General features: G+C 39.7%; 1 protein-coding gene across 2 annotated transcripts in view; it reads right to left on the bottom strand.

The window, feature by feature from the left end:
* Positions 1–27,566, bottom strand: part of ERC1 (ELKS/RAB6-interacting/CAST family member 1) — a 291,295-nt gene that overhangs the window by 37,834 nt on the left and 225,895 nt on the right. For both annotated transcript variants that reach the window (XM_009647922.2, XM_009647921.2), the window contains one exon: positions 14,528–14,672. In XM_009647922.2, coding sequence (XP_009646217.1) covers positions 14,528–14,672 — 145 coding nt within the window. The remainder of the gene's footprint in view (positions 1–14,527; positions 14,673–27,566) is intronic.

Here is a 27,566-nt window from a genome sequence, read left to right on the forward strand (position 1 = left end):
AATCTACTTCCATATGCTCAACTTCACAAAGTTGCCTGTATAACACAACTGCCTTAGTCACTCTGCTTTTGTCTTAGTCTTTCCTCTAGTCTGAAATCAGAAAGTTTCTCAGTCCAGTGATACCTATGAAAACTGAATGGCAAAATCTTATCTAGGAATTTCTATACAAGATGAATCCTACTGTAAAAAAAAAAAAAATCTTAAAACCTAGTCATGATCCCTTGCTTCAACAAAATCATTTGGCCATCTGCTCACATATATCTACATACACCTTTCCTAGCTGATGTAATTTGGAAGTTTTCAAATCTTTGTCTATTGTGACTGTGTCTTTACAATAAACATTAGTAAAAGCATTGCTTTATCCAGGTATTTTTATTTTTGGAAGGTATATACCAGTGTTTTTACCACAGCTCCTTTAGCCTTACATATTTTTATTGTTACATGACTCACCACTTCAATCGCATTTGCCTGCAGCTTCAAAGAGTTGTTAATAGCAACCCCGCTCTATACATGCTGTTCTTGGCAAAAAAAGTAGTTATGTACAGATACAAATTCCTAGATGCTAAAGTGATGTGAGCTGCTCAGTATCATCTCAGCACAGACTGTCTGTAACTGCCCAGAACCCAGCTCTGGGTGTATACACGAATGTGTCTGTGTCTACATGATATAAACAGTGTTGATAGCAACTTTTTAAAAAAACACAACAAAACCTCAAGACTATTTATGCTTGTTCCGAAATTAATTTTAAAAGCTGTTGCGCATAAAATAAAAAGAAAACCAATATTATTCTTTTTCTGCCTTGCTTTCATCTTTGAATCTAGGCAAAATCCTCCATGGTAACTGCTGGAGGGAAGAGTTGAAAGGGCATTTCCTTTGACAACCAACAGAGCTTTGCTACCCCAAACTAAATTAAAGTTAAGAATTTGCTCTGTATGGCCAATTATTAGGGTTGACATCCACATAGAAGAGCCCTGCCTCATCAGATCCACACAAACACACAGACATGACATTCCTGTCTGTCCACACCATCTGTGCGTGTGGTCTGCAGGCACTGGATTCCTGTCCATCCACACTGTCCCTGTGTTTGGTCCGCAGAGGCAGGATTCCTGCCTGAGCACACCGCAGCACATGTGCAGTACAGAGTTGGACAGATGATTCTTCTCCATTTGCCCCATCCATCTTGCAAGCAGTACACAAGCAAGGAGGACCACAATAAACCAACGTTTTTTCTTTTTCTTCCTGCAGAGGTTGATTTTTCCTATTAAGTCTGCATCAAAACTTAGATAACAGTAGCAGCTTGAAAAACTGAAGAAACATTCAGGTTTTCTACTGTATTTGTGCCAAAATTAATCTCACCGAGGAAAGAAGTTCTCTTCCCGCCTACAAAGTTCATGGCACACGATGTGTAGAGATGTGCCAGCTTGGTCAGATGAATTTCTCTAAGGTGTCTGTATTTCAGGCAGTATTCCCGTCATTGCCTGCTCTATTCCTAACCTGTTGTCTTTCTGTGATTTACATTATATTATGCCATTACATATGAGCAGAGGCCCACCCAAGGGACACCATAAAACACACTGTAAAGCTTAGGAAAAAAAAAACTTAGAAAATTCTGTTTCTGCTACAAAACTACTAAAAGAAAAAGGGCTGTGGAACAAGATGAAACAACAGCCAGTCATACCTCTGTGTTTTTTTCTTTTCCTTAACAATGCTTTTACTGCAAAGTCATTAAACTTAGATAGGTGATGCCACGTGTTAAAGAGCCCTGACAAAGCAGAGATGAATGACTAGAAAGACAGGGGCAACCTCAACTGATTTATTTGCAACTAGAAGACCTAGGAGGAAACAAGGAATCATATTTTTTAAGCCCTCTTTGTATCATAAAACAGATTGCTGGCTGACAATGGAGAAGGGACTAACTAGTTTTGGTAATTAGGAAGGGAGAAGAGAGGAAGAAGAGACATGAGGAAAGCTTTTCATCGTCTGATAGTGATGAAAAGGATAGAGATGGATGACAAGGAACCAGTCTTAGTCTGTACTTCCCAATCTGTGGATCCTTCCCACCAGATCTGTGAATCCTTTTTCCAGTCCAGAAGAACATACTGCTATCTTGCCTGCCTCTCTGTGAGATATGGAAGAGACTTGAAAGGCGCATAAAATTAAGATCTGTGTGTAAAAACAAATATATTTCCCTTATGAAAAAAAAAAAAAAAGAAAAACCCTAGAATGAGAAGGCACAGTACTTATTACTTCCACAGAGCAAATAAACCCATGCAGTCTTCCAAGTTTTAAACAACTTATGTATGTGTGTGTTCTTAAGGATCACTATATTGCTTTCATTATTTTTTCAACACCATTAATGTCAGCAGTTGGCAGAAGTTCGGGTTGCTAGCTGTATTAAAGGAGGCGAAGCCAAGGTTATATCTATTAGTGTTCTGAAGATGGAGGGCACGCTGGCTTGGTATCAGAAATTACGGTTACGTTTCAAGTTAATGTGAAAAAGTGAGAAGAGTAATTTCTTAAACTATTAAAAGGATTAAGTATGGTACAACAGTGAAATGGAATGTTTAAAAAAGTTAAGTTCCCCCCCTCACCCGCCCCTCCCCATTAAAAATCTACTATAAAGCCAAGAGATACCTAGGTTGTTCAGATCTGAAGAACAACTTGGCTGCTGTCAGCTGTGAGAGCTCCATTTATTTTTTGTTTACTCAACTACAGGAAATATTTGTATTCACACTCAGACAGACAGGAATTGGTGGTAAACAGAAAGAAAGAGAACAAAAGACTAAGTTCTGTAACTGCAAAGTTGTGCTCAAACAAAGAGAACAAAACCCCTAATAAAATGGCTACCCCTTAACCAAGGCTGTATTTGAGATAAAAGACCATCACTTCCCCCAGGCACCAGTACTGTGATCAGAGTTTAATATGTATTTGGAGACTAAAGCTTTAAGGGATCTGAGAGACTAATATTCACTTATACTACTGACAGCCTAAAATTGTGCTACGTATTATTGCAAAGGTAAATTTACTCATATTTTAAACTGAGGGTGCTTAACCAGCAAATTGATCTTATATCCAAATGATAAATGTTTGACTATGCCAAGTAGAATTAGACAGCAATCTTTTGATAACTGCATTTAAGGCTTATTTTGTTTTTATGCACAATCTTGGACTAATCCCTAAAAGCATTTCTTGGTACTTGAAAAGACTCAAACCTTTGGTGTCACATTTAAGGCAAAGAAGGGCAGACAGAAACCGTTCCTTTATTTTGTGTTCAACACAGGTCCACCCAGAGACAGCAGAACACAACTGCCCTGCAGATGATCTGCCAAAATCACAACCTCGTTTTTGACAGCATCACCTATAGACCCCATTCAAGGGAAGCAGGATCTCCATCAGTATCAACTTTCTCATCTTTATCTTTTGGAGTTGGCAGCTGTTACCAGACTCCTTGCGCCTTCCCAAGTTAGCAGCCAGCAGAAAAATCTCCATCCCCTCCCTACCCACATTCACAAATGTCAGGTGGTAAAAACATTACCTCTGGGGAAAAACTACACACCTTTTCTTTGGTCGTGAATATTTTTCCATCTTAGAAAAGGGGTGTAGAAAACAGCACATACTTATTAAGGAGTAAAATGCATAATTTATTCAGTACCAAAACATGAATAGCAACTTTTTTTAAGACTTGGATTCTTTAGAACATAACACCATGAATTTAACAGAACTGAGGGGAGAATGAAGCCATCAGCATCCCCCCCCAACATTTGCAGAAGCTATCATAAGTAGCTGATGCCTAATTTCATAAATCTATGTCTCCTTTTGATCAACCTGATTGATATACTACCCTATCAATTTCCACAACTTGGTATGTAAATTAGTGAAGGATTAGTACCAAGAAACTAGTCCTAACTGACAGCATAAATCTTAGATTTCCAACTGCAACATGAAACTTGGGTTTTCCCCTGCATTACCTATTCATTAGCCTGAGATATGGTGTACTGGACTAGGCTCAGTCAGGTTGTTTCAAAAAGGGAAATTATTTTCAGAATTCTAAGGAGCTTAATGCAGTGGATGAGAAAAAAATCTCTAGACTGAGAGGTGTTTCAATGTATAAGCTCAAAAATACCCGAGACCACTGTTCATCAACAGCTCACCATTTACTGAAGCTGAAGTTCATTCTGTACAGTTAAGACTTAATTTTTCCATTATCAATTTTTAAGATGGTAGGGATTAAAGTTCTCTGTTGCAGACTATGTATTTTTCTACAACAAAAAAAGCACTGATTGATTATCTTACTCCCAAAATAACACAGTAAAATCCCAAACATACAATATATCCTATCTTACAGATCATTAATTTTCATTACATATTTCTAGGTGCACAATTCTTTCCATCATTCTTCCTGCAAGTAAAGAACACATCACTGACATATTAAGTCATACAACTGTTAATCTGTAAGCTACTCAAAACCTTCTACATATTTAGTTTATGAAACCAATCAGTCACCTCATATCTCTGACTTCACCTTCTCCTTACACGTTTTTGGAACACACCTTGCATCATCTATCACCTCACCAGTTACAGATCTTGCACAAATTAAAACCAATACTAAAGCTGGTAAAATGCTTTTCAGCTTTCTGCCACTACCTTTCGACTGACTATCAATATGTGAATTGTTTTTTATATATGATACTTGTTAAAGTCATAGGTTCATTAGGCTTTTCATCTAAAGAGAAGTAACCACAAATAAAGTCTTACTTTATAGCTTTAGTGTGAAACTGTTCTGTGGGTTGTGTGTTCCCTGGGGAATAATGCCAATAAATGTAGGAACAGATAATGTGTAATGTACCAAGTTGGCACATTTTGAATGGAGCTGAGGTAAAGGGACACGTGTCTTCTAGACAATTGTCAGTGCCAGGTAAACCAGCCCAAACGAACAGAAATAATTCAGTACAGAAAAAGCTGTATCCAATCAATGAAATATCAGAAAGGATGGTTACACACTCATCCTGGAAAATCACAATATTTTTACTGAGTTCAAATAAGTAATTCAAAATCTTCCTGTATCTGAAATTTCGGTGTGAAATTCCTGTTTCTTCACAAAAAAATATATTCACAGCTTTATCTGATCAAGATTATTTATATGTTTAAGTGGAATCTTCTCTATCACCAAAACTTCAGAGTTCCCTAAATAATATGTCTAAATGACAAGATTTAAATGTAATCATAAAGTCACTGTATTTTCCGGTCAGCCTTCAAACATCATCAATTCAAATACCAAAAGAGTGATGCCAAACCAACCCAGCCACAAGAACCGATTGTCGGAAAGTCTCAAATATTTTACCCCTGAGGCACATCCTGCCACTGGACAACAAACAGGGAGCAGTCATGTATGGGTCCTTCCCAACTACCCCACAAACCGTAGAAGTTAAGCAAAAGAAGATGCCTCCACAATTTTGTTCCTTGAATGAACGACTATTGGCAATCTCGAGCTCTTCTAAACCGCCCTTTCTGAGCTTTTGCATCTCTCTCATGAACTCATCAGCTAACACAAAGACTGTCAGAAACCGAGGGAGGGTAGCTGTTAACAAAAAATTTGGAGCGCAGAACTCTCATAGAAATAAATACATAAATGTTCTGTTGGACATATGCATTAAAAAGACCTGTTCTAATACATTCTCTTTATTTGACTGAAAACCAGTGCCTAACAGATCAGTGGTTTGTGCCACGATAACTACAGAAAACCACCAGAGAGTACAACTGCGACATGAAATGACAGTCACTACATTTACATTGCACTAATGTCCAGAAATAGTGCTCACGGACAAAGGAATTATTATTTTTTAGGCCCCAAATTAGATTTCCCAGTGTTCTTAACTCCTTAATACCACTAACAAGCCTGGTCCTCCCAGTGCAGGCTTAACAATTTTAACTGATACCAAATGCCAGCAGACTGGTTGTCATTTACAGAATTGGGATACAGGGTGTCTCAACTGTTAACCTAGACTTGGTCCAACAATCCTGATTTTCTAGTCAGGGACAATGTTGCTTAAATAGCTTACTATAGGAGTCCATACTCCTTGAATGAGATACTCTAAATGTGGCAATAGACGCTGTCAGCGACTATCCAATTAATTCACATTTATTTGTGCAAAGTTTTAGTGAATGAAAGAGCTGTAGAACTAGAATATATAAATCTTAATATAATCAATAAATGGTAGAATATTTCTAATAGAATGCAACAGGTTTTTGAAAACTGAGATTGAACTTGGGAAATATTAGTCCACAGAGTATTTTTTTAGATGTGACAAGTATCCAGAAAGAAAGGGTAATAAGTACTATATTGTCATCTGCATTCCAAAGGACTTTTATAAATCCTAAAGCTCACTCTCTCAGTGAGGCGAAGAACCTTCCCCCTCAAGCAAACCTACCTAGCCACCACTGCCATGCCCTAAAAACTACGGACTGGTACATGAGTGACGGCACAGACAGAAAGCAGCCGTGGCTGTTTACAGCAGGGCCAACAGACAGATCCCTTCTCCAGCACCGTGAGGCCAGTGACAGCAAGGAGCTTGCTTGGACATATATTATTATTTAGTAATACAAGAGGCAGGGGGTAAAGGTAAAAGGAGGAGGGAGAAGGGAAGGAGAGTATAAGTAATACCATGGGAAGATGAAATGCTGCCCCAGGAAAGACTGCTGACACTGCACTGAGTGCTGTTACTGTGGTAACCGATGATTAAAAATGATGGGAAAAAAGTCTGGAGAACATGGCAAAGGGAAGGTGCTTTCTTTTAACCTGCGAGGGCTTCTTGTGCGGTGTTCAAGGCCATGACAAAGCCTCGTTTTCTGTGCCTGCTGGGCTGCTGTCAGGGTGCCGGGATCTGCTCCTGGCAGAGATCCCCCCTTGACAGAAACAATTACTGAGGAGCAAAGCCTGGCAAAGCAAGCAGCGCTGTGATTGATAATCCGGGTGGATTACAGGCCTTCGACAAAAGCCACAATGCTTAAATTTGACAGCTGGCAGTGCTTGATGAGAGCCAATTAGTGGATATATACTCACTTCAGCCAGAAGTTTCTTCTGTTTCTAGTCCAATAGCTTCCCGAATGGGAAGTGTGCAGAGTGCTTCTGCCTGCTCACGTGTATGCCAGCTACACTGTCAGTACAGCCAAGAACATACTATAAACCCGACATATTTTGACATCTTTGTATTTTAAAGCCAGTGGATTCAAATTTTGTAAAGATACATTCAGCCCTGCTGGTAGTGGCAGTACAAGAACCTGAAAAAAAGACTTTACACTGACTCTACATACCACGCAGTGCGTGAAGGAGGCTGTGACCGCACTATTTAGGTACCAAGTCCACCACAAGTGATAGTAGTTCTCAAAATGCTTCAGTATTCCTTGAAGATTTCTTGGCAAAATACATTAATCTGTCTGTTGCTGTTTCAAATCGGTTACCCTGGCATTCGGAGAATACCAGAATTCACAGAACACCTTCTGTTCTGCGTAATACATGCAGGAACCTCTGACATGCAAGTCCCCTTCAAACTCGTCTTCTTACCACATAGGTTTCTTTCCCCGCTTTTGCACCTATTTCCACTCTTGCTAGTGCAAGTATGTACTGTGGTGAAGAGATGGATCCAAGTGCCCTGAATCTCATCACTCGTTTAAAATGTTAACTTTTAGTTTGTTTTCTCAGCTATAAAGAAGCCAACACCACCACATTCAGAGAACTTAAATACATCTTCCTAGACTTCCTGAGTCCCCTTCTGACAATGCTTGGAGAGGTACCTCCACTCATCAATCTTCAGTGGGCACCACCGCACCGCCGGGACCTCTCAGATGCTCTTGGAGAACAACGCTAGTTCTGTCACAGAAACAGCACTATATTTAGCAATTACCTGCAGTGATTGTATCCACATCACCTGAAGAATAAATTTGTTTGCTAATAGGGTAATCGCTCTCATCAGACATGGTTTCCAATCAGGGCAGCTAAGGCAAAACAAAGACTAACTGCATGCCTCACAGAATCTGTACTATTTCATCAGGCAGGGTGGTAATAAAAACTGCCAGAAGTGTGGTCATGCTGATATAGCTCCATGGCAGTCAGAGGAAAACGCCTGCCTGTCAGTCTCCTTTGACCTGTTTTACATTCTCCTGTTACAAGGAGAAATGACTCCAACCAGTGGAACTGCGCTTTGGAAAAGTTCACAGCAGAGGAGTGTCAGGTGTCAGTGTGCGGGGTTTCCAGGGAAACCAGTCAGAGTAGAAAACGAGCATTTTCGGGGGGAAAAGCTATTCTGGAATCCAAAATTCTTTCCTTTTCCTCATGATCCCATGAACCACACTTACTTGAGAAACAAATCTTTGCAGTACCTTGGCCTCATAAGGGAAGTCAGCCAAAATCTTTGCAGGGAAGAAGCACAAAGTAGCGAAGAGAAAACAGCTTTGGGACTTGCATGGCTAGACGAAATATATATTAAATATTGCATAAATGCAAACTATTAATCCTACTAGTCATCGCCAAATAATTCCCTCAATTTATGGGAATGGTAACTAACAGCCCCTCAATTCACGCTGGCCCACAGAGGAAGGAATGATCATGATGAGGAGACAAAAGTGGAAGGGAACGACAGGTATTAAAGACTCCTCTGAATGGCAATCAAGCTGACTACATAACCCATACTGTCAAGAGCATGAGGTTTCTTATCTCCTTTCACTAAAATAGAAGGGAGCTCTTTTCACTAATTTAAGTGGACAGCAAAAGTGTATATGGCAAGAACAGAAAAGGCAAGGGAAGTACTAAGGGAGAAGAAGTAGACATTAGAGATGCACATTAGAATGAAGAAGAAGCTGAAGACAAAGGTCGATCTTCAGTCAAAAGTGAAAGCCATTGAAAAATAAAGCCAAGAAGCTCAAGGGGCTCATGCCTTTTCAGTGTCAGTCTTCACAAAAAACTGCACTCAGGTGACTAACAAAATTTATTTCAGTACTCAGAGAATATAATTTTAGGTCAGAAAAGAACAAATGAGATGATACTCAATCAGATGTCTTCAAATTTTTTAGCTCTGACTATCCTATACCAAGACAGGGATTATCTACTATAATGAAAGCTATTAATGGTTATCTTTGGGAACCTGTGGGAACTGATGAGGTTTTGGAAGACTCCATTAAGGTTTCTGACACTGTCTCACATGACATGCTCATGAGCAAGTTCAGCTAAGGAAAGGCCTCCTTTTGAGCTTTGTCCAGTTTCGGATATCACACTTGGAGAAAGAAAAAGACAAATGAAATATAATCTAAGAAAGGACAACTGGAATGATCAGATATCTAGAAAACAGGACACATGAAAACTGGAAGAACTGAGACTGCCCAGTTTAGAGAATAACGCCGAGGAGATAGATACCTCTGTGTAAACCAAAAGGGCTGCTAAAAAGTGCAAAGAAATAGTCTTTTTTTTTCTATGCCCATAACAGATAGAAAAAGTAGCAACAAGCTTGAATCGCAGTAAGGGACATGACACGTGCACAATGACATTATAATGATAAAGACAGATGAGCCATAGAAAGGACCTCCCAAGACTGAAGGTCTGCTTCACTACAAGTATTTAAGAACAGATTACAGGTATAACTGAATAAATCAAGTGGGTTACACGGAGCTCCGTCCTGAGCCCAGTACCATGAACAATGTGTGTGATAGAAGAAAATACATGTTTATGAAATATGTGGAGAAAGCTTAGCTAAGTGGTTCTGCGAGCACGCTAAAGTGTAGGACCGAAACTCAACATGTTCTTAAAAGACTGAGGAACTGATCTGAAAACTACTTTTATTTAGAAAAAGGCAGCATAATAAAAACATACCCAGTATTAACATAACATGGAGTCACACCACTTGAAAGGAAAATTTTGAGATCCCATCATCAATAACACTGAATCAAGCTGGTTTCTCGTAACTTCTGTTACAGTGTATTGTAAAAGAATTGGGAACGATTATGAAACATTACATAATAATACAAGTGAATATGGCGATTTACAAACAGTTCAATTGAATAACACATTGAGCTCTCAGAAAACAGACACTGATACAGTTCAGAGCCTCCTAAAAATTTCACCGCTATTACTTAACATTTGTGGCACAGTAGTGCCTTGAGATGTTGGTCAACTTGGGCCCCCGCTGTGCTAGACACTGTATAAACACAGAAAATGACAATCTTTGCTCCAAACAGCTCCTAGTAGAAAACCCCAAGCATTTCAGACTCAAAGCCCACAGACAGGAAAACCTCAGCTCATTCAGATATGCCTTCCCTTTACAACTCAAAGCTGCAGAGTAGCGCTTCCTTCGCTCTGTTACAAGAAATGTGTCCTGATATTAAAACTTGACAAAGAAAGGAATAAATGGCAAACAGGCTACTTTCTAACAGATGAGCAGTGGATGTGCTGCCACCGAGCAGGCCAAAGCTCCTCGAGTCTCCGTCAATTCCAGCATGACACACGTCGTGGGGGCTTCTGTATAATCCGAGCACGTTGGCTGGCGCTCGCCATGCTACATCTGGACTTTGTTAGACAACCTTCAGCTCCATTTTCTTGCACTAGCCCTGGCCCCCTCTGGCGAGGCAGCCTCCCAACCACTGCTTCTCCATGAACAACTCACAGAGACAAAGTGCTCTGGGAGGAAGTAAATTGGGACCACATTAGCTGGTGACCCTCGCCCTGCAATTGGCCCGCCTCTCTGATGATAGAGGAAATCCCTCATACAAACTGACAACCAATATGAAACAGGCAGCTCCATTTACTGGAAAGCCTGGTCAATGCCGAGTGCCTCATTAGGAAATGGTCTCTATATTGAGGCACATTCCTGCAATTCAGAGCCTAGAAACTCTAAATTAAAACAACATTGATGCCATATCCTCTTTCCGAAATGCCTCTCTTCATCCAAACTTTAATACACATACTTAAAGAAATTAAAGAACCAAAATGTCTTTGGCAGGACTCCTTCCCTCTCTTTCCTTCCCGTGCGAGCGACCAGGAATGTGACACAGTGTTGGGAAGGGACAAAGGAGACTCAAAGCAAAGAATAACCGCAGAGTCCTCCAGAACCGCACAACCTTTCCTTGATGAATCTATGTGTCTTCATCACTATTTTTAAATAAATAAAAATCACCTGAAATTGTGGGGTTGAAGGAGTTGGAATTTTTTTTTTTCCCCAAGAAGTAAATTGATGCTCATCAGTAGAATGAGGTTTTGTTTTGGGAGAGAGTTGTATCTTCCTACACTCTAAGAAAGGTCAATTAACAGTAAGTCAGCCTGCTAACAGTAGTAGCCATTGTAGTAATTCAATGCTAACCAGCACAAGCAATGAAAAGGCTTAATCTGAATCCTATCACACACGCTTGCACCCATTCACACTCACTACTGCAGTGTAGCAGAAACTTGCTTTCCTAAAGCGTTACCTCCGTCAGAGGCTCTTTCCAGTTTGCAGTGAGATTCAGAAATCAGGCCTACGGTACCTACCACAGCATGCATAACTCACTCTTCACACAAACCACCCCCTTCCGATATTGCTCAGCATTTCTATTTGCATCCTACGTACATGGAAACGGGAACCTTTTAGTCAGCTGTGCCTGCCAGCCAACTGAAAGAGCTGCTCTCCCACCACAAAGTCAAAGCATTTCCTAGAAATGGGATGGACTGAAATACCAAATACTTATCAGGGAGCTCAATGGCTCTGAAACAATGTTAAAGGCAGAAGGAAGGAATTACTGAGCTTAGGATCCCAGCTCTGAATCTGAAGGGTTGAATAAACTTTTTAGGCTCCAGAATTGCTTTTAAAAGTCTTCCAGAAGATCTTGATTAACTAGCATCACTTGCCTTTCTTGAACAGCTGGGTTCAATACATCTGCAAGTTTGAAAGATTTTTCATTCAGAATTTCTACTGTAAATTTAGGAATTACAGCTAAACTTTTAGGAAATTCCTGAAATGCTATATAGTCCTGTGGAGCTGGCAAACACAGATGGACCTTTGTTCTCAAGACGTAGAAAAGGGTCCACGTGGAGAAAGCTTAAATTGATGAAGCGGCACAGTTGTTTTGTTGGAAAATGTGAGGCTGGTAACCTGTAATAACTGAAGAGGACCACAAGGGCCAAGTACACAGATTATTTGCAAAGCATGTGGAAAAATGAGATTCCCTTTGACTATATCAGTAATGAGGACCCTGTAAAATCTCATAGCCTTCTCTTCTGACCCTTCTTCTATTTCTGAGCTGTCAAGGTTGGTATGATTTGAATCAATGGAGAAAAACTACACACCAAAACTACTGGGGTACTGGAAAAAAAATAAATGTGATGTCAGATCCCTTACAACTTATCGAGGTGGTGAGTATTACTGTCACTTGATAAGTAACTCTGAGGAGCTTTTCTTTCAGTGCGTTGAAAGCTGCACACAAAAAAAGATATATGATGATACATCCTTAAGATGTAGGATAGATTTTAGGGAGGATATGTCAAATCTCTATTTAGGTCAAATAAATATTTCTCAGGTATGGTTTAAATATAGTTTAGATTGTTTATATATAAACATACATTCTGCCTTGGGGGTTGGGGATGCACTGGAGAATACCTTGCAGTCCCATTATCTGTGATTTTATATTCATACTTATGCTACTTATATATAGCCTGCATTTATACTACCCATAGCACAGTCGTGTTGAGGAGATTAATTTCTGCTTTCTTAATTTTGTTTTTTAAGGCGACAATCTTAAACAATGATGAGTCTTTATAGCTGATGGCAATTTTGAAACCAGAAACTTCAAAGGCATTTGGATATTCCAAAGAATTTTTTGAAAAAGAACTATTGCTCCAGTATCAGCTCAGAACTGGTCTCACTTCATAGCAAGAACAATTTCATATTAATCTCCTTTGCATTTTTAGTTTATTTGGGAAATGAAGTATCCCACACCTATACAGAAGAGCACTTAGAATGAGCATCCTTGAGGAAAATGGCCATGTCTCTTTAGGAACAGCATATGAACCAGCACTGAAAACTCAACAATGTTAAAAAAAAATAAATCACCTAACTGAAACCTAAGTCATAAGAAATAATCACAACTTTAATACATAAATTAAATATACACAATTTTGCAGTAGAAAAACCCTACCACAAAACACTAAAGATTGTTCTATCTACCCACAAAGGATAATCAGAAGGGAACTGGGAAGGGCAAGGGGCATGAAAAGTGTTAGAATTTAAACTTAGGACAACAAGAACTGACAATAAAGTTCCGATTTCTCTTGGAATGAGTGGTAACATATATTAAGGCTGCTACACCTACAGACAATTACATGAAGAAAATTAAGTACTTTACATCGCTGTGACCACCTCTGGATCTTGTTCTAGTAGGAGGTCATCTGGCTGACAAGTGAAAATAATTACAACTGTTGCTCAAAAGTAAATAACACAAGACTGTAAACTACACTTCTTGCTCATTTCAAAGCTGGTATAACAATCAAAATTACTGTTCTTAAATTAAACCTTAAATAATTACTATCTTAGAAATACACGGCCAAAACCCTACTTGTGTTTCCTAAGGAAGAAGCAGAGAAATCCCTTCTCAGAAAGCAGATCTGTTTTTCTCTTACTGTCTTTGACAGCAACAGAAATCATCTGGTTGATAGATGAAATGTTGCACATAAAACTTTATGAAAATGGAATCGGTGGCACTGACAAAGTTGATACTGGATTGGCAGCAGCATATGTGCTATTACAGGGAATGTGGCAAGGGAATAACTTAGAAAAACCCACCAGAAGTGCTGAAGTGAAAAATCTACACAGATTCTTCAGATCCTAAATCTCTTATTGCCAGGGATGCCTTTTGCTTCCTCTGTGTTTTATTGTCAATATATTTTTCACATTGCATTCAATACTGAAACACAATATAAAATACTTGACTAGAAACACATTTTTTCTGATTGTTATGCCAACACAAAAAGATCTTGGAAATGGGAGAGGCCACAGCTAGGAAAGGACCAATCTCCTCACAAGCACGAGACCTCCCAAATTCCACTCTAGTAGCTGGCATTCCCATATGGTGCTCCTGTCACAGATTAGAAATCACAGTAGAGACTGTGTGGTGTAACATATTCATATTTGAGCTTTACAACAGGGAGAATTTTTCTCCACGTATGCTTCTTCCCCAACAAAGCAAATTCAGACCAGCCAAAGAAGTATCACTACATTTCCCTGACTCTGTGCCTGTAGAAGATAAAAACCAAGGTCCTTTTCATTCACAGTTTCCTATACATTCTATCACAAATTTACTACTCAGGCAGTGACACAAAGAAACTTCTCTCAACATTGAGACTTCTTTCCCTGCTATGTTTTACAGGCTTTATGGCTGGTAGCTAGTTTGAAATTGTTATTTATGCACTTCTTATCCCAACATACGACAGGATTATACACTATTAGTTCCACAATGCAAGATAATATCTCACACCAGATTATTTCCTAGGCTTCTTTCCTAGCCCTCTACCCACCTGCTGCTTGAGCTGTTGCACAAGACGGTCCTTCTCTCGTTTCAGTGCAGCCACTTCATCTTGGGTCTTCTTCTTAGAGGATGAAAGTTCTAGGAGAGCAATATTGGCATCTTTTTCACTAATGGCAGCAAGAAGGGCTTCTTGTCTGAAAAAAACACATAAATACACTATTATCCTGCAAAACTTAGAGGGAGCTTCTACAAAGAGTTGAACATACAATAAAAGCTGTAGCAGCGTGCAACTCCGAAGGGCAGTAATAAATACGTTTGTCATGGTTCTATGTCCATTGGTGGAGCAGGAAGTCAAGACCCACCCGCCTCCCCCTAAATGACTGTGCTGATACCAAATTATTACTTATAGGATAAGGAAAACATATAATAATATGTTATTATTCTGCACTCAGTTCCTCAGTTTTTAATAACTACATTTATTATTACTTTGGCTGAACATTTTCATTCTTTATAATGTTCTAAACATTTCCAGAACAGATTTTGAGAATATGTGCACAAATACTGGACTAATCATAAGACTTCTGTGTTAAATTATATTAGGCTATACTGCCTATTCATGCAGCTGCTTTAGAAGGAAGGTGGCTTGTGACAAGTTTATTGAAATCACTTGAACAATACAATGTATTCCCAGAAGGAAATGATGATACAGACACTTTTGTGCTACATGACAGATGTTGAAATAGATGCCTTCAAGGACGCTTGAGCTATTCTTTGACTTTTCTTGTGAGTAACCAATATAACGAGCTTGTTGGCTGCAAGTCCTGAGTAATTAAGCCAAATGTAGGCCTGCCCTCATCTCAAACCTTCTGTAGCCTCGCAGATATGGTGTGAGCAAAAATGTTCTGTAGCAAGATCTTGAGGCTCAAGCACTACAATAAAACAACCTTGCCATACTTTTTCCCCAACAGCAAAAAACCTCTTACAAATAGAGTTCAGAAACATTTCATAGATACTGGGAAGAGAGGACACAAAAACCAGTAGCCCTAATCATAAAACAGCAGTTCTCAAATGAACTCAGAGGATTGCTCTACGTTTTAGGAAAAACAACTATTTCTCTCCTTTGAACTTAATTCTCACCTTTAGCTGGTGCGGCCAAATCAGGATGTGCAACAGATCACAAAAGAAAACTTTGGCCTTTTTGCCTGATAGGGGTGGCTTGTCCCACCTCTCATCACCTTGCGAAGAAGGAATAAAATGAGGCCCTAACCACTTGTGGTGGTGTGAAAGATGGCATCATGCAGGAGTGATGACGAAAACCAAACTCTGAATACTACAGCTCTCCTATCTACCTTTCTTCTAAAAATTTCATTGCAAATGCAACTAAAAAAGTTGTAAAAAGTAGTAAAAATTTCCAAATGCCCAGATAATCCAAATTTCTTCCTGCTCTAGTTTACAAACAAAAACATATTAATATTGCTAATTTCAGAGAATGATTTTTTTAAAATAATAAAATGTGTTGAAACTATTCTGCTAATCATGTCAATAGCAATTATCATGGTCATGACACTGCCGTAACACTTAGTCTTTTATTAAAGATGTAAGAAAAGTTATAGAAGCTTAATGCAAACTATTAAGATTGCTTGTAATTAGCCCAATATACCTTTCCATTTGTCATCAAGATCTTTTTTAATAAAGACCCATCACAATCTGGTGACTTAGGATCACACTGGTCAACTATTGAGGGTGGCAGCGACACTAAATCTGCTGTATCTAATTCACCTGTTACCACTCCTTGAGCAGACTTTATTTGTAGCAAAATTACTTTCTCTTTTTTCCCCTGTATCTTCCTTCTAAACAACTTAACTTAATCTTAGTCAGGAATTTGTAACTGTGGCTAAAACAAAAATACTTGCTCCAAAAAGTACCCATTCAGCTCCATGTGAAAGAATACATGACCGAGAAAATTTGAGAAGAGCAGGACAAACGGACAATGCTTTTATTTAATATTGATGTTTTGAACATACACATCTAACATACTGGACTTTCAAACTGAAGGCTTGAAAAGGGAAAGGACTGGTAGAATCATAGAATCATTTAGGTTGGAAAACACCTTTAAGATCACCAAGTCCAACCATTAACCTAACACTGCCAACCCACCACTAAACCATGGCCCTAAGCAGCTTGTCTACCTGTCTTTTTTGTACTGGAGTACAAACATTTTTACCTGTTAAAATGCTGAAAAGTTTAGAAATTTTATTATTTTGGTGACCATGAAAAGATGTATTCAATAGTTTAATGTTTCTGAGGACAGAGAGTGAAATAGTTTCAACAGGTGCTTCAGTGCTTAGATCGCAGGTGCGGGGAGATGGATACCTGAACATGCAGGATGCAGTCAGATAGCTTGCATTGGCTGAAGCTCAGCTGGACGAAGAACTTACTGTCCTGGATACATACTTAGTAATCCCTTCTCCAATCTCTAAGAATATATATTTGCTTCTTGACCTCGTTCTACGAAGTCTGAACAATACCATTTTGCCTTAAAAAAACCCTCTCAACACATTATTGTAATAGAACAGGACGAGGAAGCGACTACATGTGCGGTCCTGCTGACAGATCTGAGAAGACGGTAGCCTCTGAGAAGCAGCTCAGGGCTAAAACCTTTTAACCCAGCTTCGCAGCAGCCAGCACAGCACTTTTTCCTGTAGACTTAAGGGAAAGGCATGCCATCTCCACAGCTCCGGAGCAGAAACCGCCAGGTTCTGAGGTTGTTTCTCCTTGAGAGTTGTGCGGATGAGACACCACCTTTGAAAAGCTCTTGTTACTGTTTACAGGTGGAAAAAAATACACTGCTTTCCCTTGAAAGGTGTGAAGTTTTGCTAGGACAATGGGTGAAAATTGACTCAAGGATGAGAAAGTCCGTGGCTGCTTTCAGACGAGTGATAGCTGGGATAGAACAACTTTTTCTTACAGGTTTAGGTGAGAAGAGGGTGACTGATGTATGACCTGGCTTCCTTCCGATCCCAGTCAGTGACCAAGCTCTTAGAAATATTTATGCCAGTGAAAGCTTAAGATCTTAATCTTCTGCACAGCAGAAGAAACTAGAGCATAAAAAAACCACTGCTAAGCTGTGATCTCTGTGCGTGCTCTCAGTCACTCCAATAATTGCTAGCGTTTTGCTGAAGCCGCCCATACACAGAAGTTTGCTATTATCAGGATCTCAACCGAAGCCATATATCCTGTATCAAAAAATGTGAAAGAACCATGTATTTCAAGAGGAAAAAGGTGTGTTTCAACAGACAAAATCGTTCACCATCTGACAGCAGAATGGACTTACACTATGGACTTTCTGTGGGTGGAATTTATCTCTGGACTTATACAGGTGTTTCTTGTACACGCTAAGAGTGTAAGCTTGCTTGAAGTGGACTACCAGCGTATCAAAAATCTGACAGATCCAGTTTAGAGAGTGTTGGATCCTGCCTAGATCATATCTAGAAAAACTACCACCTTATTCTTTGTCTTGCAAAACCCGATACCACAAAGTTAGGCAATTTTTTTAGATACTTTAGGATAATCGAAAGACACTCTAAATACATTTGTTCTATGAAGAAATACAAATATTCTCATGACTTAATGGAGACAAAGAGTAGAAGAAAGGAGAAGGTGCACATCAGATTCCCAGTTGTAGTGTCAAGATCATAGCTGTGGGAAAGCCCGATAACGGGCGCATTATTATTGCCTCTTTGTTTCTGTTGCTTTTGCTTTACGAAAAAGTATCCAATTTTGGATGTCTGCCTGAAACATGAAAAATATCAATAGAGCGAAGTGACAGAACATGATCCATGACCTCTGCTTTTTTCTAGTTATCGGTATCCTGGGAAAGACAGGCTGGCTTGGAGCTCTGCTCATTTTCACTTTCTTTAGAGTAATCTGTTTTGATTCTAAAGAAACACTTATTCTTTTAATAGTAAACCCACAATCCTCGCTGATGATTCAGGACCAGAGCCAAGAATATCTCTGTAACACTATCTACATAGCCATTACTCTGGTATGGAAATTGGAGGTGCCTCAAATAGCACGTAAAGCATAACTTCTGCCATCAAATCCTTTGGTGCCCATCTCTACCATCTTAAGTGAAAACTCCAGGACCAGGACAACGAGAGATGGATAGCAGTCCATTACTTATTTTTTGCTGAATAACCTTTGCCACCATGCCTTAGAAAAAACCACCCTACTGGCCAAAACTTCAGTGCTCTATCATGTGTGAGACAGGGGTGCTGGTCAAGAAGGGGGGTGAAAAGCATTCTGGCTTTCTGACTGTTTTCTGGAACTGAAACAAGATGATGTTTGAACCAAAGTAAGAAAAATATCCTGTGATGTGATATGTGCATTGTAGCTGCATTTTTGAATTCTGCAAGCGCAATGTATACGGTTTCGTATGGGAGAAGTGCAGGTGTCACTGTCAGCTCTGCTGAGAGGAGACATGGCTGTAATGGTGCGCTACTGCTCTCGACAGAGCTTGGAATTGCTAAAATGATTCTAAAAGAGCACAAAAAGCAAATATCACCAAGCAAAAGACAAGGTTTGTGATTGAAGAGCACTACAAAACTGACTTGTTTCCCTTCCTGAGAGCTGTTACTGTCAGGGAGACCAGAGGAACACGCAGTAAGGCAGGTGAGGTGGCAAGAAGGAGAAAACAGGCTGCTGGGTGAATGGTGCTAGCAGCCCATGAAGACACCTATCTGTCAGGGCTGCTGCAGGCACTCGTAGAGGCTTGGCCTCAGTTCTGGTATCAGTCAGTGGCACAGGCTTCGCTTCTTCAGCAAACTGCGGGTCTTCAGTTCACAACATGGGAGGTCCTGAAATGTTCTAATAGGCAGGCAAAGCACCTACTTGCTGCACATCCTGAGATGGTTGGTCTTTTAAAACGCTAGCTAATGCCAGAGTCACTACATAAACACAGCTCACTTAAGTTCCTTCAGGTACTTCAGATAATGGTAGTAGGGCAGCTGCGGCAACAGCAACTCGGCAGGGGGAAAACTGCCACCTTCTCTCTCTGCTTGGGCAGGTTCTGCAGCCTGAACTGAGCTGTATGGCGGCTCACAAGAGGTAAGCAGTCTTTAAAAACAGACTGAATATTACCAAAGAAAACCTCATATGGCAGTAGCATGGAAAATCTAGTGAAAAGAGGTTTAAGGTTAACTCTGAATTGGACAAAGAGAGGAAGATTTTTTTTTTCTTCTATTTATGCTTAAGCCTTTCACCAAGTGTGGATCATGATCACCACAGACTGGAGTGGTACCAAGGTTCAATTCTTAAGAGATAATGGTGGATATAACCTGAAGATCAATATCAACATTATTTGCTCTGTTTGCAGTCTTAAAAAAAATAATGCAAAGAAAGATGGGTTTGTCTTTTTTTAAGTAGACGGCTACAGCCTAGTTATATGGCAGTAGAGCTGCCTCTGGAGTACTGATTCATCCATGGTATCCATTCTGTTTTCAGTTCAACTGGGACTGAGAGTTCTTAGAGCTGATGCCAAGGACATAGTGACAATGAACAACTCCGACTCTGAGATACAGACGGATCCAGAGGACTGAAATGTCTTACGGAAGGCAGCGATGACTGCAGAGCCGAGAAGCATTCCTGATGAGGTTGTCCTGTTGCTTCTGAGCCGAGAAGCCACTCAAAACTGCCATGACTGAATTCTTCTGATGCCAAATATCATGAGCCTTTGAAGCATTCCTGATGAGGTTGTCCTGTTGCTTCTACTGGCCATTCTAATACTTTTGTCAACATACAACAAAGAACAGTGTGCAAAGGCACATCTCCTTCAGACCTTGAATGGAAATGTTTGATTTTGGGAAGATAACTGGGCAAGATGGCAACAGTTTAAGTTACAGCTTGGTTTTCAGTACAGGCCTTGAATCAAAGCAAAGCTTTCAGAATGTCCCTCTACCATGGAAACAGTATTTTTTTGAATGAAAGCTTAAAAATCAGAACAATGTACCATTACACTACAACATATTACTGATACTACAAACTGTAGGAATAGAAGGCATCCAGCAAAGCACTATTTTCTAAATCTTTCTGTAGCAGAGAAGAAAGGGCTTAAAGAGTTGTACAGCGTTTAACTTCAGATGCTGAATGATATTTTTCTTAATTCAGCTGCAGTGACATTAGTAAAAATGTGAGGAGCTAGCATCTCACAGACATGCTTACAGAGGCCCTGGAAAAAGACATATACAGCACAGATGAGATTTCTTCTATGGGCTTGGGTGAGGATAAGTGATTTGGTACTTTGAGTGACCAAGTATTTGAATGAACCTAGAAAATGAGGAACTACAGCTCATACAGATTCAGTTACCAAGTCCCATTAGCACCAAAATGCCCTAGTGTGCAGTGTAGTCAAAACCATAACATCTCCCGGGAGAACTGCAGCCACCAGTCTTGGTTCATTCCTCTTTTTTCTCCTTGGTGAACCACAGCATATTTTTGCAAATGGGAACACGAGACTTTCTAACTCCTCAGTAACCCTCAGCACTGCACGACTAACATGCTGTATTCCTGGATAATAAGCTGTAGCAGCGTAAGTCCCACACATAGTAATAAAAAAGGTTCATCCACGACACTAAAAATGTTTTAACTACCAGGGTAGCCAAGTTTGTCCTCTGGCTTACAAATACTAATAGAATCAAGATGTCTTTAAATGGTTCTCTATAGCACTTGGTTTCAGGGGACTATGCAATTCCTTCACAGCTCCTTCCCAGTAAAGGAGAGGAATCCTTTTGGTAAAACATAGCTGAAAGTGAATTTTAAAAAAGCAGTTTTGTACTTTGCAGCACAGTTCTCAGGGTCATAATGCTGGAATATTTATCAGCTGTATAGTTAGAAAGAATAACAGGCTGCAAACAGTACTGAATTAATGATGCTTCAAAACATAAAAGCTATACATATTCATTAATAGAATAAGTTTAAATATATCAGAGAGAACGCGAATTCCATATAGAAGTGTTATAAATACATCGCTCTAGATAATTTTATTTCAAATGATGAGATTTCTTCCTATATGGAGTATTTCTGAAAGTGTGGATGAGATGATATAAAAGCAATATTGAGATCAGTGGCAGCTTTGATTTAACATCACCAAGGAACTGGGATAATTCCATCAGGCCTAGTTTCATTACAGGGATCAAATCTGTTTTCCTTCCGACTGGCATTAAACTACAACATTCAAGGGTCTGACACAAATTTGGAGAGCTCAGGTAGCTACAAGCAATCCCGTCAGTTCCTTCAACAGAGACTGTTGCTCTTCTGCGAGGGATGACTGACCTGCCAGAGTTTTCAACCTGGCGTATTAAGATAAAGGGTAAGTATGGCTGTTATGCCTTTAATACACAAGGCTTCAAACTGGAAAGATTCTGCTGTTCCATAAACTGTTTACTCACTCCAGCAGTAAGGGCCTCAGTCACCACAGGATGAAAGAGCTGCTACTTGGGCAGTACTTGCTTCAGTTGTCTGATTTCTGTCCACTGCATTTACTCAAACCATACAGAAAATGCTGATCAAGCTTCTAATGCTTTTCTATCACAGGCATTTGTAAGACTTACCATGGCGAATCATCGTTACAATAAGAACTGTATTATTTGCATATGAATTAGAAAAACCCCTCCCATGAAGTGACAGCAACATAAAGAACTAGCAGGCAAAGAAATTTGGGTAAAGTATTGCAGTATTATGAGAGCCAGCCAGACATTTAGGCGGCAGCTTAGAACGTAAATGTGTTAGGACACAGTACGAAGTGATTTCATGAGTTTGGTAGAATGACACTGTTTGGGTGGGTCACACTTGATAAACTCTCAAAAAGTAATTAGTAACACAACACACCAAATGGCTGGCCTGATGGGACAGTTCTGGCGCTAACATCACCCTTTTCCTCATAAACCATGTCAACACATCTACAGTGGTAGTTCCAAACTCAACATTTTTTTTTTTTTTCTACTTTTTTCGCTGGCTATGGAATGTCTTCAGAAAATTAAGAAACTCCGACTGCTCTGAACCATGTGGAGAGTAAATTCCGGTTTCTAACACCCTGAGACCCTGGCAATTAACAGCCACCGTCCTGTCAGTGTGGCTACTCGCAGAGCTCGGTTCTTAAAAGTAACCTTGAAAAATACCGGCAGTCATAGCCGAGAACGCCATTTCAAGATGCTAACAGACTGGTACCTGACTTAATGCACAAGTTGCCAAATTCTGCACCAGCTACAATTTCTGCAGTATTTAAGATGCAGCTATATGAAAAGCACAAAGTATCCCAAGGTGAGCAAAACATTTATCCAAAAGAAACAGTAGCAACCTCTTGCTGCAAGAAGGTGGGGGGAAAATGTAACTTGGCAAGAGGTACTACCTGCTCTTTTAATTACAGCTGGGAATAATCAAACCTCAGGCTGCAAATTAATTTCCCAAACACAGCCTTACACCCTTGGTCAAAAGGGATAACAACACTCCTTCCAATCCTGTACTTGTTTCCTGATTCAGCAAGTTACCTTTGCTTTGTCTGGATGGCACGTCAGCAGTCCTCACCCCTGAGCTACACTCTCACAGCTACCAAAAAAGGAATCGCAAATTTAAGCAAAGCAAGTGAGAAGAAAGTAAAAAGTTGTTTGTCATCAGCAAATTGAAGCCTCTTGAATCTACACCTTTCTACTGGTCTTTTCAATGTCATTATGTACAAGTGACCACAACTGGAAAACAAGAGATAAAAATGTAAATTCTTTGTGAATAGAGCTGTGTGGTCACAAAAGAGATGCCCCTTTAATTTTCCATTGTATGCATGCTGTAATAATAATCAATGTTCATTTTAGACACAGGAAGCGTTACCACTTGTGCTGTCCTTGTTTAAAAAAAAAAAAGTTACTGATAACATATTTAGACTTTCCTGTACACATTTTCCCTAACACCCTCAAGGTCTAGAAGCACAGAAGCATCATCCTTTATTAGGGTTGATAAGCAATGCTTGTCAAAGTCCTTTCCCTCAACATATTTGATATAGCCACAAGTAATCCTATAAATCTTTTAAATTCCCTTTCCCATCGATGTTTTAGCCCTTCTTTTACCTAAGCTCTCCATCTTAATTTTACCACTTTGGCACCTGAGGCAAAGATTTGCAATTCCTAGTCCTGCTCAGGCCTGAGCTCTGAGCACTCAGAATTGCAGTACCCGCTCTAAGACTATGTCTGCCAGCATGTCCAGAAAAAAAATCTAAAGCTTTCGCAAAGGGACTTTCCAACCCACTACAAATTTCCTGAACTGTTTTTATTGATTAATTCCTCCAGTGAAAAAGAGGCTGCTGCATATCACAGCTGCTAAACTGATACTATATGAGCCTTACCTACTTGCCTGTGAAGAGTCGGAGATCTCGAAGATAGCACATTTTAAAAGGAACCTTCAATCCTGATGTTATGACAGATTTGTCCCTATAAAGGGTAGGTTGCTGTTGGGTTTTTTTAAGACAACTTTCCTTGTTTTACCAGCCATTGGTGCAGAAGCTGGATGAGAGACAGAAGTATTCACAAGGCTCTTGAGTTCCACCGAGCTGGCTTTTCTGAGAAGGAAGTCCTGAAACTTCTGCAGTTTAACAGCAGTGCAAACAGAGCACAAACTTAAGGTATAATTTTCATCCAGACAATACAGACCACCAGAATACATCCACCAGATTTTGAAAAATGACCGTTTAAGGAAAGCAGCTCTTGTTTCTTTTCCTGTGACACGGTCAAGTACAGGTTGAGCTTTAGCTTAGCATGTCATTTCACATCAGCTTAAGCTGACACAAGACAGGGCTCTCGCTGAAAGAGATGGTTCTGCCCTCCCATTTTCAGGTTCCTTCCCCCTCCCTGGTGTCAGCACCACTGATTGTGTATCCCTGCAGCCTGGTGATCCAGTTAAAACTTAGCCCTGAATAAGCAGGAGGAACCCAAATCTGACCACAGGTTCCTTATGCCTGGAGGAACTGCAGTTCGTCAAGATGCTGTGACAATGTCAAGCCCTTAGTCGCCAAAGCCAGCACTGCCAAAACTCAAGAATGGAAAGTGAATTGTGGAATTCACATTGATTATAACATATCAAACAACCAGAATTACCAGAGTGAAACCAACTGTTCTTTAATTACATCTTCGTGCATCAGACCCCAGGTAAAAGATGGTAGAATACATTTCAGCTACATCAGTCAAACGATGACAGCAATACTGCAGTCTTAGTGTGGTTTCTGATCATGTGAAAAACCCAAGTCATGATTTATAACATAGTTGTTTTAGGAAAACTATCCAACCTTCAGACTCAAATCAAAGATACAAACTGATAGAGAATCCACCTCCTCGCTAAATGACTGTTATTTCTGGTTAGTACAATTCACCTCACTTCTTTCTGCATCTGTCCTGTTACCTTGCTTGACACTCATCCTGATAGGTCACCGTACCTTCCTTTCTTTATGTTTTATCTGTATGCTCATTGGAAACAAAGGCAAAGGCATTCATTTAATTTTGGGACCCCATGCATACTATCGCTAATCCTAGCCCTGTTCTCAGTGCATTGCGGTTCCACTTCTTTTCCTGATCTTTTATATCTGTGGCTATAGAATGTTTTACTATTGGCTTTGATTTCCTTTGGAAGGTCTAATTCAGCATGAGCTTTCACAACTCTCACTTTATTCCTGTAATTTCTGCCTCCCAGAAACCTCTCTCTCTCTCGACCAATTTTTAAGGCTGCTGCTAATTTCCTTTTGGATGTGGATACACAGTCAGTTAGGTTTGTGACTCTTCCTTACACTTCTTCCCCTTTGTTTGGTATGCAAAGACCTCATAGTTTTGGACTTTTGATTTATATAAATTCCCTGCTCCCTCTACACTCCAATCTCTGAGTCCTGCTGTCCAATTTACTTGCTACCTAATATTCTTATTTTTTTCAGTTTACTACTTTGAAATTGAACACTTTACTTGTTTAGCATAGTTTTTTAATTTAAATATATGTACTCAATTCGTGGTCACTACAGCTGAAGTTGCTTTTGGTGATGATTTATTCTCTAGTATCACCAACACTTACTACAGTCCTGAAGTCTTAAATCAACATTACTTCTTGGTTGTCTAGTAATTTTGAGTTAAGAAGTCCAGCAGTTTCTCTGCTTTGTTTCCAATAAATAGATGTCTCCCATAAAAACACATTGCTCCATTGTTATTTACATCTACCACAACTCTACACCTAAAATCTATAGCAGGCTACCATCTACTCTGCACAACTCCTTTTATGGTTCTTATGTTATTTTGACTCTAAGTAATGCTATTTCATTCATGCTATCACTTTTTTATTTCCTCAGAATTTCCAGTATCATTAATATACACCACCTGTACTTTCATTTCCAGCTTTCCTGAACAACTTGTACCCACGTTCCAGCTGTGGATATTATTCTATTTCCCATTAATTGCCATTCTCCCTGGGACATCTGGTTTCATGTTACATACCGCATACGTAGGGCTACTTCACTTTGTTGTTCTTCTACAAAGATCTCAATTTTCGTCTGCATATCAACAAATTTTCTTGCTAGAGTTAGTTAGAGATTGCTTTCATTATTTATTGTCTAACTACCAACCTGGATGTGTCTCACCTAACTTCCTCCTCCCTCTTCTCTGTGGGTTCTTTTCTACGATAGTCCAAGCCTTCCAGAACCACCTGGTCTGATTTCTGAAAAGATGTATTTCCTATAAGGTCAGACATATATATGGGACTGTTTACATTAACTCTGCAAAGGATGTCTTAGCGCTTGGCGGTAGTAACAGCAGCAGCACTAATGCTGACATCTTGTTCCATCCTAATCTTAATGCTTACTACCTGGATTTCAGTCTTTTCTGGTTGCTGCTGCTGCCCAGGAGATGGATTGAAAAGGAAGCACAAGAAATGCCAAGTGTCTGGATAAGGCCAGCAGCAGCAGGGGAAAAAGGACAGAAGCAGTTTCATTCAGCACTGAGGCATCACTTCGCCTCCTGCTCCTGGTAGCTTCAATGACCACTGCTTAAGTAGTGCCAGAAAAGTGTTTCTAAGCAAATAGAAGTTGTTGAAAGGGTTGAGGACAGGAACGGAGCAGGTGTCAGGGGCTACGGATAAAATTTGGATATATTTAGTTCCATAATTGCAGCAGAAGGGGCCTGAGAGGTTTCATTTCATTTCCTTTTTCAGATCCGGGTCTGAAATTAGGTGTAGCTACTTGCAGTCTCTTAGTGCAGAAGATTTGTTTGAATTGGCTCTACAGTATGTTCTGATGAGCTCTGAAGATAAACAACTTTCCAGATGCTTAAAGCCACTGGCATTCTACAGTAAGTAGGGAGCATCCTACCATTTTCTTTTCTGTTTATGAGAAGAAACTGGAGCTGCACACTGTAAAAACAGTTTAGGAGACTGAGCACGCATACTCTGCTGCAGAAGAAGTGCTGTTAAGCCTGATCTAAACCATGGAAACAGACCCTTGACAACCCTTTATTATCAGGTCCCTGCAAAACATAATGATACATTCTGTTATACAACCCCTTTTTTCATGCACAAATTTAAAGAGTTTTTATAAACAAATGAATGAAGCTCAACAATCTCAAAGCTGCTCCTGTCTATGTCTTGTAATGAGACACAAGTACATGAAACTTAAGTAACATCTTGAAAGTGAGAGAGCAAGTCATTCATATGTGAGGGAACTGGAAAAACCTCATTTTAGCACATTCCAGCTACCAACACCTTTTCAACTTAACAAATTTGAAGCTGCGTTTATCCTGTAGTTTAAACAAAACTCCTGTGAAAATTGCCTTATTGAGGAAACATTATCACATCCAAATTTATAGATACAACTCTAGTATCTTAGAAAAAGTAAAAAACTCCAATTTTAAGGATATGAAATAGAAGATATAAACTTAAAAGAGCTTGTATCACACGGAGACTCTCATGAAAACCTGTCTACACTACAGATAAACAGAAGTTCCCATACCTTCCTGTAAGTAACCTCTTGCTTGTTTTGATATAGTTGCCCTTTAATTGGTTGCACCATTGCTAAGAAGTAT

This window comes from Egretta garzetta, unplaced genomic scaffold (genome assembly GCF_000687185.1).
Source record: "Egretta garzetta isolate BGI_Z169 unplaced genomic scaffold, ASM68718v1 scaffold511, whole genome shotgun sequence".
Classification (NCBI taxonomy): Eukaryota; Metazoa; Chordata; class Aves; order Pelecaniformes; family Ardeidae; genus Egretta; species Egretta garzetta.